Genomic DNA, 15,595 nt, shown 5'->3' on the forward strand with positions numbered 1-15,595 from the left:
CCATACAAGAAATTAAATTGCTACAGTTGAGAACTTAGTAAGGTTTCTGTACTTCAGTTGTTTCCTAGATGTGACAATTTATGAGTACTCACTTATTCCAAAATTTTGCACTTCTGACAAATTTGATTTTACCACCTAAAAAGATTTTTATCCTATATATAAATGGTTTGTCTTTTTCTTGTATTATATAAAATTTAAGCATTACATTTTAAAGTATTTTCTTTCAGCTTTAATAGTATAGTCAGTAGTAAATTAAACTAACCAGCAAAATTGAGGACTTGAGTAAATTTTGATAGTGAGGGATATGGAAAATGAGTTTGTTCTGGTATTTTGTGTAAATAGTAATAATAAGACTTTCCTCTCTAGCCACCTCGTACATCTCATCCTGTAGTGAAGTTTTCCTGTACAGACTGTGAACCGATGGTTATTGACAAATTGCCTTTTGACAAATATGAGTTGGAACCTTCGCCACTGACTCAGTTTATCCTGGAAAGGAAATCTCCTCAAACATGTTGGCAGGTGAGCTGAGCAACTACAGTGACCTAAAAATTGAAGTTGGATTTTTTTTTTTTAAGTTAAAGTTAAATTGAATCAATGGTTTCAATAACATTCTGTAAAGGTTATTAAATGTGAAGTTTCAACCACTCCCTTTTAACAGGTATATGTGAGCAATAGTGCAAAATACAGTGAGCTCGGTCATCCCTTTGGTTACTTGAAAGCCAGTACAGCACTGAACTGTGTCAACTTATTTGTGATGCCTTACAATTACCCCGTCCTCTTGCCCCTTCTAGGTAAGTCACTCGTGTCCCATTCTCAGTGGCTCAGCATACATACTGATTTTCCTAAAAACAAAGATTGGGAACATGTCTTTGTAAGTTCTCATGTTTTGTGGAAATTAACAGAACTGTTGTTAATACTCTGAAATATCGAACCTATCTAAGGTTGTTTTATAGCAACCTGTATATGTTTGTGGTAAATTAAAAGTCGGTGTCAAAACACCTTTGATTCTACAAACTATTGAAGATACTGTGTTTTAAATTTTTAAGCATTCCAAGTTTTCTACAAGTTAGCTTTCTTACATAGTGAGAATTGGTAATAGAGGCTTTGTATTTGGTAAATAAGGATTTTTGTAGAAGCATATATTTATAGATCTGAATGTATTTTCTTTCTAAGAATTTATCTATAATTTTCATTTGGCACATGCTTGTGTATTTATTTTTTTTAGAGAGAGAGAGTGTGCATGTGAGTGGGGGAGAGTGACAGAGGGGGACAGAGAGAAAGGAAGAGAATCTTAAGTAGGCTCCATACTCAGCACAGAACCTGACGTGGGACTTGATCCCAGGACCTTGGGATCATGACCTGAGCCAAAATGAAGAGTCGGACTCTCAACCGACTGAGCCATCCAGGCACATATTTTTTAAATGAATGAATGTGTTCCAGTGATATAATAAAAGCCTAAAGTTAGTTTCTGGGGACCCTCTGGCTATAATTTTTGAGCAGTACTGTTGGAGAAGACTTCTATGCATGGAACCACTTCAGATTTAAATATTATCGTCAAAAAAAAAATTTATAGTCAAAATATTAGTAGGTATATTTTATTGAAAACATTGTGTATACTTTGTTTCTGTCCTCAAATCTGTTTTATGTTGAGGTCTAGATAGTGTACAGATTTTCTTGTGTCTTATCTGAGTCTACCTTTATTTCATGAAATATTAGATCATGATTAGCATCTTTTTGTTTTTAAAATGGTATTACTGCTCAATGGCAGAACCAAAATTTTGCCACTATTAATTTTGTTAAAAATTGATGTCTGATATGTTACTCTCTTACAAATAAGAAAGCAGTGTTTAAAAATGAAACGTGCTTGACTTGATTTTCGTGTCTGAAAAAAATGATGATAGTTTGTTCACATTCATTTATAGATGACTTGTTTAAAGTACATAAAGCAAAACCAACATTGAAGTGGAGACAGTCATTTGAAAGTTATTTGAAGACAATGCCTCCCTACTATCTTGGGGTAAGAATGTGATTGTTAAAAATAGAACTTGTTACAAAATTTTACATTATGCTTATAGTTTACTTGTATTTACTGCTGTTATAGAATATATAGAATATATAGAATATATAAATGTCATGAAAATTGAGTGTACAAATGACCGATAAAGATGTAATGGGAAAGAAAGGTTTCAGTGATTTGTGGAATAATGATGATGGCAATGATGATGACGATGAGAACATGTATATAATGCTTACCTTAGGCCTGATATTATGCTAAGTATTTTGCCTCATTTAGTTTATATGGTAATCCTTCAAGGTAGAGATCATCATTCCTATTTCATAGATGAGGAAACTAAGGTATTAAAAGATTAAGTAATTTGTCCAAGGCTACTTGTGTGGGAGACTGGAATTTACTCCCAGGCAGCCTGGCTTTTAGAATAGCTCCAATTGTTGTACTGCCTTGTTAAATTGCAGTTTTATAATTATTATTCCTTAAGGGTGCAGAATAGTTTTGTTGCATTATTCCCTAAATCTCTAAAAACATGTTTTTAGGTAGATAAGTATATATTCTTATAGACTCCTATTTTTAGAACCACGAGATTGTGATTACAGTTGACCCTTGAACAACACAGGTTTGAAGAGGATAGGTCCACTTATATGTGGATTATTTTCAATAAATATAATGGAAAAATTTTTTTAGATATGTGGCAATTTGAAAAACTCTCAGATGAATCGTATAGCCTGAAAATATATTTAAAAAAAATCAAGATAAACCTCAGAGTTACTGTAAGAATACAGTCTATAATACATATTGCACAGAAAATTTGTGTGAATTGATTATGTTATTAGTAAGGCTTCTGGTCAGTAGCAGGCTATTAGTTAACTTTTTGGGGAGTCAAAGTTATCTGCGGATTTTTTATTGTGTGGGAGTTGGCACTCCTAACCCTGATGTTGCTCAGTGGCCACCTGTACTTAACAACCTAGTGTATCACAGTAGATAAGACCGTAATGTATATATTATTAAATATATTATTTACTTTTTGAAAAAGTAACCTCTTACTAAAAAGACCAATGCTAAAAGCACTTTTAAACATTACTTTTACTTTTAAAAATGGAGGAATAGTATAGCATTTGACTATAATCCTTCTAAATGGTCTCTACTAAGAGCATTAGTGTCTTGAGCTTTGAAAATCATATTTTAGAGTTGTAAGAGATAACTTGTGTGTCTAGCACATAGCGCCTGCCATGTAAGAGAGTAAAAAGAAAGACGCACTGAATATGAACTGTTAGGTCTGTTGACTTACTTTCGTTTTCCTAGCAACCTGGGGAATTCAGGCAAAGCTACATGGATTTGAGATGTCAGAGCTGGATTTGATTCCAGTTTGACACCAGTGCATATACACTTTCTGGTGTCAGTGAATGGCTGTCATCCTGTTTTGACTGTATCCCGCTCAAATATACTGGTGATTTTTTTCGTTGCACAAGTGGTTTCGACTGGGCTCTCCTTACAATTGAAAAGTATTACACTATGCATAGCAAATATTAAACTGGCTTTTCCTTCTTATTTTTCCCTCTGAGCTTGTTTTGATTTTTCAGTTCAGCTAATAGTAACAGTAGTAATGATTAGCACTTACTGAATGCCTCCTGTGTACCAGATGCTTTTATATGTGCTTTATGTGTATAGTTCATTTAATCCCATGGCAACCCTATGAAGTAGATTCTATTATTGTTATACAAAAGAAAAACTTCAGACACAGAGAGGTGATCTATAACTTGGTCCAGGGTCACAAAGCTAGTGAATGGTTGAGTCACAACCCACTCAGTTACCCAAAGTAGAAATCTTCCATTTTTCTTGACTTCTTTTCACTTACTACTTAATTTCTATCAAATTTACCTCTGTGATCTGTATCTTCCCCATTTCTTCCAAACTTAGTATCTCCAATGATACTAAGGAGTCCAGGACTTTACCCTTTCTTGCCTGTGTGTTGGTAAAATATAGCCTCTAGTCCTTTTTAAGGCAAACATTTCACTGAAATACAAATATGATCATGTTACTCTCTTATTGAAGAAAAGAAAGTCTTTCTTGGAAAATCTTCAAAACTGACAATACATGTAGCCATAAGTTTTTGACAAGTTTAGGATTGAGTGATATTTTCTTTTTTCCTATAGCCTTTGAAGAAAGCTGTTAGAATGATGGGAGCACCTAACCTAATAGCAGACAGTATGGAATATGGACTTAGTTACAGTGTCATTTCATACCTCAAAAAATTGAGTCAACAGGTAATGTTAAGAAATAGAACCATTAAGTATTTTGAATGGTTTTCAATGCAAATGTCAGTTCTCCTGGTTCTGATGGAATGACGTTATATGAATACATTACATGTTTTAAAACCACATATATATTAACATAATTCAGTCTCAAGTACGTGGTATGCTGTTTTGGAATGTTAATTTCAAATAATAATTCCTAGTTTATGAAAGTGGCCTCATTAGTGTCCTAGAAATTCTGTGAACATTCGTTATGTTTTCTTTTGAGAAATGTATGTTAGAAAGTTGCTTTTCTTAAAAATCAGTTTCTTTTGCTTTATATTTTAAAACCTGTAGTTTTTTTCTTTCAAAATGGGACTTTCTTTTGAAATATTTGTTGAAGACGCTGATTTTGTCATTTGGGGCATATCACAGTAATAGATTCTTTGGTAGTCAAGCAGTATGCAGTTAGACTGCCAAGATACTACTACTGTATAGAATACATTATTTTTCCGGTACTTTTGCCATCGCTACTTTAACTGCTAATTGAGATGTAGGTTGGAAAGAGTCAAAATATTGCTGCTTGTTGTCAGTGAAAAACTACATCACTTTTTGTTATACCTGTGAAGATTTAATTATGTGCTAATAATAGTGTCTTTAAGTAAATATTGATGAGATTTTTTTTCCCTAGTTTTATATCACCTCTGATTCAGAAATACATATTTTCATTTAGGATGCACTTAAACATTTCATGATTTAAGTGTAGTGGCTATTAGTAAATAAAATAAAATTGAAATTGTTTTTGTTTGCCCTGCTCCAGAAGGTTATTATAGTGATTTAAAATTGTAAGGCATTATTATTTAAGCTATATTTAGTTTACCAAGAACTTGACATAAGCTGTGCTACTTGAGGTTTTAACTTCTTACATACTTTTAAAATATAAATATGTATTTAATTTATAGAAGACCAAAACTATTAGTGTTTAATTTATTAATTTAGATTATGTTGAGACCAACTCTTTTTATTTTTACTTTAGGCCAAAATAGAATCTGATCGCGTCATCGGATCTGTAGGCAAAAAAGTAGTACAGGAAACTGGAATTAAAGTCCGAAGCCGATCACATGGTTTATCAATGGCTTATAGGAAAGATTTTCAACAGTTGCTCCAGGGAATTTCAGAGGATGTTCCTCACAGACTGCTAGACCTTAATATGAAAGAATACACTGGGTTCCAGGTTGCTTTGCTCAATAAGGTAATAGTTCTATGAATTTAATACTGCTCTGGATATATTCTGTTGTATTGTTGAATAAATCAAATTTTCTATTAGCTGATATTTAGTTTGTCCAAACTTTAGGAATACTTCTATACCTTTGTAGACTAATGATCATTAATACTATCATTGAATGAGTGAATTTTAGAATTAAAAAATTATACATGCCAAATTGATGAATAGATCAGTAAGCCAACCCATTCACTTATTTGTTAAATTCTGTAAAAAAAATTTTTTTTTTAAATTTTAGAGAGAGAGAACAGGGGAGAGAGGCAGAGAGAGAGAGAGACAGAGAGACACATCTTAAGTAGGCTTCATACTCAGCACAGAGTTGGATGCAGGGCTCAATCCCACCACCTTAGAATCGTGACCTGAGTTGAAATTAAGAACTGGATGCTCAACTGACTGAGCCACCCAGGTGTCCCCATTTATTTTATAGATGAGAAAACAGATGGGGCATCTAGCTGGCTCAGACGGTAGAGCATTTGACTCTTGTCTTGGTCATGAGTTTGAGCCCCATGTTGGATGTAAAGATTACTTAAAAAAAAGAAGGAAAGAATACAGAGGCTTAAAGATTGCCTAAAGTTACATAGCTAGTGGGAGAGTTCACTGTAGTTTGGTACTTAAACTGATGACCTTGGGTGCATAGCATGATTTTAAAATACTTTATGAATATTCATTATTATAAACATCCTCATCCCAGGGATGCCTGGGTGGCTCAGTAGTCAGTGAAGTGCCCAACTCTTGATCTCTGCTCAGGTCTTGATCTCAAGGTCATGAGTTGAAGCCCCACACTGGGCTCCATGCTGGGCGTGGGGCCTACTTTAAAAAAAATTCTTCATCTCAGTAGCCTTTTTTTGTAGAAACAGACATGCCAATCTAAAATGTATATGGAAAGTTAAAGGTCCTAGAATAGGTAAAAAAATTTGGAAAAAAATAATAAAGTTAGAAGACTTACACTATCTATTTTGAAGCTTACTGTAAAGTTGTAATGATCATCAACATGTTCTGTTGTTGACATAAGGATAAACATATAGAGCAGTAGGACAGAAGAGAGTCTAGAAGTAGGCCCTCACACGTATAGTCCGTTAATTTCTAACAGAGGTGCCAGAATAACTCAGTGGGTAAGAAGACAATCTCTTCAGACATAGTGCTGGGCTCATGGGGAATTTAAGAAGCAAAACAGATGAACATAGGGGAAGGGAAGGCAAATAAGATAAAAACAGAGAGGGCAAACCACAAGAGACTCTTAAATACAGAGAATAAACTGAGGGTTGCTGGAGGGGAGGTGGGTGGGTGGACGCACTAAATGAGTGATGGGCATTAAGGAGCGCACTTGTTGAGACGAGCACTTGGTGTTACATGTAAGTGATGAATCACTGAATTCTCGTCAAACCAATACTACACTATATGTTAACTAACATGAGTCTGAATAAAATAAAGTAAAAACAAAATGAACAAAAAAAAGAAATAGTGCTGGATCAATTGGATACCCATATTCAAAATAATAAACTTGACCCTTACATTACCAGTGCTCATGGTCTTAAATGTAAAAACTAAAACTATAAACTTCTGGAAGAAAACAGGAGAAAGTGTTCATGACATTGGGTTCAGGGGTCATTGATGATTTCTAAAATATAACACAAAAGGTACATACATAAAAAAGTTGATAAATTGAACTTCATTAAAATTTAAACTTTTACACTTGAGATATCACCTCACGCCAGTCAGAGTGGCTGAAATGAACAAATCAGGAGACTAGATGCTGGAGAGAATGTGGAGAAACGGGAACCTTCTTGCACTGTTGGTAGGAATGCAAACTGGTGCAGCTACTCTGGAAAACAGTGTGGAGGTTCTTCAAAAAATTAAAAATAGATCTACCCTATGATCCAGCAATAGCACTGCTAGGAATTTGCCCAAGGGATACAGGAGTGCTGATGCATAGGGGCACTTGTATCCCAGTGTTTATAGCAGCACTTGCAACAATAGCCAAATTATGGAAAGAGCCTAAATGTCCATCAACTGATGAGTGGATAAAGAAACTGTGGTTTATATATACAATGGAATACTACTTGGCAGTGAGAAAGAATGAAATACGGCCCTATGTAGCAACGTGGATGGAACTGGAGAGTGTGATGCTAAGTGAAATAAGTCATACAGAGAAAGACATACCATGTTTTCACTCTTATGTGGATCCTGAGAAACTTAACAGGATACCATGGGGGAGGAGAAGGGAAAAAAAAATTAGGGAGGAAGGCAAACCATAAGAGACTCTTAAAAACTGAGAATAAACTGAGGGTTGATGGGGGGGTGGAAGGGAGGGGAAAGTGGGTGATGGGCATTGAGGATGGCACCTGTTGGGATGAGCACTGGGTGTTGTATGGAAACCAGTTTGACAATAAATTTCATATTAAAAAAAATCAGCCATAGACCATATGTAAATGAATGGGTGTGACTGGGTTCCAATAAAACTTTATTTACAAAAAATAATAATAAAAAAATCAAAAAACAATTTAAACTTTTGTCTATAAAAGAAACTTGGTAAAATGAACAGGCAAATTACAGCCTGGGAGAAAAGTATGTACAGAATAAAGAATATGTATCAAAATACATGAAGAACTCCTACAACTCAATATAAAAAGACAAATATCTAATTAAAAATTGGCAAAATATCTGAGCAGATATTCCACCAAATAAGATATACAGATTGAACATGATGTAAAAAGATGCTGTACCTTAATGGTCATTAGGGAAATGCAAAATAAAACTACAATGAGATCCCACTTCCCATCCACTACACTGGCTGTACTTGTTATATAATTAGCAGTTCTTCTTGTAGGTATCTACATGAGAGCAATGAAGATGTAGGTCCATATAAAGGCTTTATATGCAAATGTTCATAGTAGCATTATTCATAATAGCCAAAAACTGTAAAGAAAACTGTTCATCAAATGGAAAGTGGATAAAGATATGCTATATCCATAGAATGGAATACTAGTCTGGAGTAAAAAAGAACAGACTAGTGATACATGAACAATGTGACTGAATCTCAAAATATCATCCTTAGTGAAAAAAAGCTAGATAGAAAAGATTTGATATAGCAAAATTCCATTTATAAAATGGAATGTAGGGAGACAGAAAGCAGGTCGGTGGTTGCCTGGGGATAGGAAAAGGGATGGACTACAATGGGCACAAAGAACTTTTGTGGGATGATGGAAGTATTGTTAAACCAGATTGTGGTGATGGTTTCACAATTGTAAATTTACTGACACTCATCAAACTGTATACCTAAAATGGGTGATTTTATGGTATGTAAATCAAAGCTCTTTTTCTTTAAATTTTCAAAGTCTTCAAAATTTGGAAATTTGTTTTATAAGATACTTACTTTCCTTAGGCAGAATATATAATAAAATCTTGAAGAGATGTGAATTTGAGTTATTTGGTAAGTTCACTACCAATTTTTATCCTCTGGTTCCCAAAACAGTATATTAAGATTGCATCATAATTCTTTATTCTATTTTTAAAGCTAATTAGACTTGTATATCTTATTTCCAAACCTTTACTGCAGGCTAGAGATTTTAGTCTCTTATAATTCTATATTTGAAAATAAATTTGCCTTTGAATGTTTTTCAATAGGATTTGAAGCCACAGACATTTAGGAACGCGTATGACATACCAAGGCGGAATCTTTTGGATCACTTAACAAGAATGAGATCTAATCTTTTGAAGAGCACCCGCAGATTTCTTAAAGGACAGGATGAAGGTTGGATCATAGTTTCAATAATGGTGTTTCTTTTGTGAATTTCTTTATACTGAAAAAACATAGTATAGTAGTGTAGCTTTTAAAGCATTGTAGTATCTCATTTTCTTTGTAAATTCAAACAAATGAAGTAAAAAGTGAGTCGTCACTCATTCTCAGAATTTCTTTCTACCATCAGTGTTTCCCCCAAATTTTATTCCCCAGAGGTGACACCCTTTGTTAGCAGCTTAGTATCTTTTTTGGCTTTGTTCATGCATTCACACACACAGGTCCACACATGCACAATCATTTTCTTGTGATACACAATACTAGCATCTGGTGGTTTAACTTGGATGGTGAATACATGTCCTGTTCCTTCAGTTATACCCATGGCACTGACCACAGATCAAGTCAGATGAGAATTTAACTCTTTGCCATCTCTGACGTAAGCATTCCAGCTATACCTTTATTTACGTATTTGTTTAAATGTTTATTTATTTATTTTGAGACCGAGAGAGTGTAAGCGTACTTTGGGGAGGGGAATGGGTGGGGAGAGAATCCCAGGCAAGCTCCACATTCAGCGCGGAGTCCGACACGGGGCTCCATCTCACGACTGTGAGATCATGACCTGCGCCGAAATCAAGAGTCGGACGCTTAACCAACTAAGCCATCTGGGGACCCCTCCCACCATAGCTTTATATAAAAAGGGTTATCTATATGTGATATGTCTTTTCTATAAATTCTGCTATAATTAAATTCTGCTTATTTGGAATATAATAGAAGAGACATTCCTTTTCATGGTAATGTTAACACATATTTGCTTATTCTATACACTCAAATTAACTGCAATATTTTTGTTTTATTTAGAAGGTAAAATCAGTTCTTTTAAATTTTATTTTAAAAATCTCAAAGACTTCATTTATGTCACAATATTTATGACGACAAACCAATTTTGCATATATGGGAAGGGAAGACTGCCTAGGATAACCCCAGATAGCATTCAAATATAAGAAGGTATTATTTGGTAATTAAACAGAGTATCATTTCAGTGAGGTTAACTTTTGTTATTGCTCTGTTCTGTTTGAAAAGATCAAGTGCACAGTGTTCCTATAGCACAAATGGGGAATTACCAGGAATACCTCAAGCAAGTACCTTCTCCACTAAGAGAACTTGATCCTGATCAGCCTCGAAGGTTGCATACATTTGGCAACCCATTTAAGCTAGATAAAAAGGTAAGCTTGAAACGTTCCATTGTATAATTTATTTGTGGATTTAACAGTTCTAATTTCACTAAAGTAAGCTGAAGCTGTTTTGTTGGTAGACTAATAAATGTTAACATAGTTATAATCTAGTTGCTTTAATGGGAACTGGAATTAGTTGTGCCATTTAAAAACTATATGTAAATCTAGGGAAATTATATTCTCTTTTGTTACAGGGTATGATGATAGATGAAGCAGATGAATTTGTGGCTGGACCTCAAAATAAACATAAACGACCTGGAGAACCAAATATGCAAGGGATCCCTAAAAGACGTCGCTGTATGTCTCCACTGCTGAGAGGCAGACAACAGAATCCAGTTGTGAACAATCATATTGGAGGAAAAGGACCACCTGTACCTATGACTCAAGCACAGCCAGATCTTATTAAACCCCTTCCTCTTCATAAAAGTAAGAGTTTTTTAAAAATAAACATTATTTGCTGCTGTTTGTTTTTTGTGTGGGGAAGATATTTTTGTAATAAAGTATAGAAAAAATTGATAAAGTCTAAGAGTGTCTAGAGAAGATAATTGTTTATTCTAAATTAGCATGTAATCATAGTCCTTTTAGTGAACATTTGGACATTTCATGTATTTATTATGCTCTATTATAGCTGTCATGATCTAAATATCATTTATAAGCCTTAAGTATTTCAAAATAACAGTTATAGGGATGTTCTCAATACCCATAGAAAGGTGGTTTTCAATTCCAGGTAACTTCAACAACTAATTATTAAATACATATGCTATGGTAAACAGTGCTAGGCATTGAGGTATCGCAGTGAACGAGACAATAGTGATCTCTGCCCCCATTTAGATAGAATGAGGAAAGACAGTCATTGAACATTTCATTAGAAGTGTGGTGAATGTTCAGAAGGGAAGTCAGGTATGTTTTGGAAGCATGTGGCAAGAGGATTTTAGTCTGTGGGGTCAAGGCACTTTATTGAGGAAGTTACGTTTAAGCCAACATTGGAAGGATGAATGGGAGTTGTTTCACTAAAGCTGTGCATTCAGGAGTCTTGCTAAGCAGTCTGCTGCATACTATGTGTATAGTAGTAGTATAAGAAGAGTCTGTGCAAACGTATACAGTAAAGAGAAGCAGTTAAGGGGCTGAAAGAACTCTAGTATAGCAAAGGTGTTGGGGGTGAGGCAAGATGAGAGATGAAAGATAGGTTGAGGCCAGATCACGGAGGGCCTTGGAGGCCATTGTAAAGACTCCAGACTTTAAGGACAATGAGAATCTTTGAAAGGTTTGAGAAGCTAGTGACCTCATCTGGTTAGCATTTTATAAAGACCAGGCTGACTGTCCTGTGCAGAGTACTGTTAGGGAAGAACAAGAATGGATGCAGGGGAACTCTTAGTAAATTAATGGAATCATTAATTATAGGTAGTGATCATTTGTGGCTTATAACTGGAGAGAACCAAATATTATATAACTCCTGAAGGGTTTATACAGTATCACTTCTGAAATACTCTTGCCAAAAAACAAAAAAGAAAGAAATCGAACCTTAACCTGATCAAGCCTCTAGATCTAACTACCAATTTATAGGAAATACAAGGATAGGAAAACATATTAAATGACAAAATAGGGAGACAATTAGCATAATCCAGATGGTGGGACACTGTAAGACAAAGAATATGGGATATGTGTATATCCAGAAAAAATGCATAGAAAAAAAGAGAAGTACAGAAGGATTTTATAGATTAAAAGGTAGTTAAACGACCTATAAACCAATGACAGTGTGCAGGCCTGATTTGAACCCTGAATCAAACAAAATCAAACTTCCCTCCACAGAAAATATATAAAGTAATTAGAGATTGTGAACACTGATAGGATATTTGATGTCATTAAATAATTATTAGATGCACAGAAAGCAGTTAAGGAACCCAGGGAAGAGCTAATGACCTGCTAGTGGAGTTGTGAGAAGAACATGTATTTGAGAAATACTTGGACACATCAGTAAAGACTTGATGATGACTGGCTGGATGTTGGAGTCAGGGCAAGGGAGGAGTTGAGAGATGCTTGGTAGGTGAGGGTAACGGGGTGGAGTAGAAGAGCAGATGATGAGTGATTTTAGAAGTGCCTATTAAGTTAGCCACATGGAGATCCTAAGGTAGAAGATGGATATTTTAGTTTAGAACTAAAGAAGAGACTGGGATAAAGAGGGAGGTGCAGGAGGCAGTCTTAGCCCCAATTGAAGTGAATTAAATCACACCAAAGAAAACAATGAGAAGAAAAAGCCTAGAACAGAACTTTGAAGGTGCTAAAGTTAAGGAGAGAAATGAGTTTCAGGAAAGATTGAGAAAGAAGAATCCAAGAAATAGGAGATGAGAAGAATTTGGTGTCGTGAGAGCTAAAGGGAAAGAGAATTGAGTGGTTGGTGGTTTCAAATGCTTCTTAAACAGGTCAGTCAAAAGGATTAGAAAAGTTCTATTGGTCTTTGGCTCCCTTAGCAAGAGCAGTTTTGCTCCCACAAAATCACTGGGAAGGCAGACAGGAGTGGTCCAGAGCCCAGAAGAAAGAATGCTACTTCCAGTGAAGCAGAAAGGGTATGGGCACAAGTTGAACAGTGGCAAGTAGAGGAAGTTCCTGTTTCACAGCTCTGCTTTCCTTTCCTCTGTGAAGTGAGAGGTGATATATGCTCCTGAGTGGGAGGCAGGGATTGGGAAAGTCCGAGATGTTAAGAGAGCGGAGAAGGTTAGAATGATCTTTTGTGGGAGAGGGAGGAAATGTTGTAATAAGATTGCTGGGTCCTGTTTCTCCACTAGTGCTCATCATTCCAAATGCACATCTAGAGCAAGCAGATAGAGTCAGCAGATTTGGGGTTTTGCCTGGCAGGGAGGACAATAGAATGAGAGAATTTAGGACATTGGTAAAAAGTAATGCATATGGGATGTAAGTTGGATAGACAAGAAAGAGGAATCTAGAAGGTAGGATCTGCTCATTGGGAGGGGGAAAGTGGAAGAGATGCTGAAGTAAGAGTCTGGCTGAGTTACAGAGCCAACAGCAGGAGTCCTGCAAAGATAAGGGTTATGCTCCTCTGCCCGTGAATTTGTGTTTGATTTGAGAGCCAAACAAGGTGAGACATTAAAGAATTGAGGCCATGTTCTTGGCAGGTGATCTGCTTAGACACTGAAGTCCCATACAACAGTAATTCTTAAACTTTAATGTGTCATTGCATCACCAGGATCTAGTTAAACTGCAGATTCTGAATTCATTGTTTAGGGCAGGGCTCAAGGTGAACATTTCTAGCCAGCTTTCTGATGGTGCTAACACTGCTTGTATTAGACCACATTGTGCGTAGTAATGATCTAGGATAATGCCCAAGGGACATCAGGGTGGGAGGAAGACTGCGAGCCAGGTATGACCAGAGAGGTGTGCCTTAGAGATCAGTAAAGACAGTGATAGGAGAGAGAGGATGAGTGTAGTGGCCTCTACTTTCTCCCTCCCATTTATCAGAGCAAGAGTGTTATACGAGTGCAGGGAGAAAGTAACTTGAAGTGGCACTGGAAGGTGAAGGAATCGGTGACTGTACCTCCTTATTTTAAGTCCATGGAGAGTGTTTGAGAGAAAGCAGTTTCTAACTCCAAGTCTGAAAAGAAGAGCAGTTTCTTTGTCAGAGAGCTGCGTTTCAGTTAAAGCAGGAGTCGTTACAGAGAATATTTAGGAAAATTTGCAAATCATGGACGGGGATTTAGGAGGGAGTCAGAAGTTTGAGGGCTTTTTGTGGGCATGAGTTTACCTTTGGACGATAAATGAGGGAAGTAGAGATGACTTCAGCGGGTGTCCTGGAGGTTTGGTGAGCAGTCAGGGAACTTACAATTCAGCTGCTTTCTGTGGGGGGCAAGTGTTTGCAAGCTTTTTTAAGTCCAGTAATCTGATGAACTGCAGTGGGCACCAGGCTGTGGGCACTGTTCTGCGTTGCTCAACTAAAGACTGGATGAGTGGTTATAAGAAAAGAGTGTACTGTAAAGTGACCTGTCTGACAGTGGGTTCCCAGCAGAATATTGAACACTTTGGACTCCCTGTGTTTACTTTTGCCTCTAAATGATAGTAGACTGTATAAGGCAGAGGTAAGTTGGAATGAGTTAGGACTCTCTAAGGAAAGGGTAACCCTGATAATCTTGGTCATATATGTTCCCCTAAAGCATTAGAAATTTGCTTGTTCAATAAAATTGCCATAGATTAAAGCAGAGAACTAAAAGTTGTGTGAAATTGGCTTTTATTTTTTTTCCTAAGGGCAAAAATTTTACAGATTTTGTAAATACTGTAAATGTTTCACATTGAAACCCACCATCTCTTTGGCAAATCTTAAGAACCATATCATATTATTTGTTAATTTGCATCCATCAAGGAGATTAGTTGTGATTTGCTGTAATATTATTTGTAGCTTTTTTCTTACTGTGTGCTTTGAAGTTGGCTCATGTCAATTTTTTCTTCTTATCTTTGTTTTTAGTTTCGGAAGCCACTAATGATTCGACAGTAGATGATGTGGTTGAAAATCATGTTGCAGACCAACTTTCATCAGATATTACACCAAATGCTATGGATACTGAATTTTCAACTTCTTCTCCAGCCAGTTTACTGGAACGACCAACCAATCATACAGAGGCGCTTGGTCATGACCATTTAGGAACTAATGACCTCACTGTTGGTGGATATTTAGAAAATCACGAGGAGCCAAGAGATAAAGAACAATGTCCTGAAGAGAATATACCAGCATCTTCACTCAACAAAGGAAAGAAATTGATGCATTGCAGAAGCCATGAAGAGGTCAACACTGAACTAAAAGCACAAATAATGAAAGAGATCCGAAAGCCAGGAAGAAGTATGTATAATTAGAGGCAAACCCCATATTTGATATCTGTGTGGGCTCAAAAAAAAAAAAAATTTAGAAGCATATACCTGATTCTAGATCAGTTTTGAACAATATTTGAGCTATGTAAGATTTGATCTTTATTCAGCCTACAAACACTAAATGTCTGTTATATCCAAAGTAGTATGGTATAGATATGGTAAGCAGGAGGGACTGAGAGCAGAGCTTGAAGAACACACAGACAAATTACACATAGTTCCTACTATGAC

The 15,595-nt window shown here is 35.9% G+C and overlaps 1 protein-coding gene across 2 annotated transcripts in view; it reads left to right on the top strand.

Annotated features, from left to right (window-relative positions):
* Window positions 1–15,595, top strand: part of INTS6 (integrator complex subunit 6) — a 91,535-nt gene that overhangs the window by 69,909 nt on the left and 6,031 nt on the right. For both annotated transcript variants that reach the window (XM_043578162.1, XM_043578156.1), the window contains 9 exons: window positions 367–519; window positions 659–791; window positions 1,923–2,017; window positions 4,168–4,278; window positions 5,282–5,497; window positions 9,152–9,278; window positions 10,344–10,486; window positions 10,690–10,921; window positions 14,967–15,338. In XM_043578162.1, the coding sequence (XP_043434097.1) occupies window positions 367–519; window positions 659–791; window positions 1,923–2,017; window positions 4,168–4,278; window positions 5,282–5,497; window positions 9,152–9,278; window positions 10,344–10,486; window positions 10,690–10,921; window positions 14,967–15,338 (1,582 nt within the window). The remainder of the gene's footprint in view (window positions 1–366; window positions 520–658; window positions 792–1,922; window positions 2,018–4,167; window positions 4,279–5,281; window positions 5,498–9,151; window positions 9,279–10,343; window positions 10,487–10,689; window positions 10,922–14,966; window positions 15,339–15,595) is intronic.

Source organism: Prionailurus bengalensis, chromosome A1 (assembly GCF_016509475.1).
Source record: "Prionailurus bengalensis isolate Pbe53 chromosome A1, Fcat_Pben_1.1_paternal_pri, whole genome shotgun sequence".
Taxonomy (NCBI): Eukaryota; Metazoa; Chordata; class Mammalia; order Carnivora; family Felidae; genus Prionailurus; species Prionailurus bengalensis.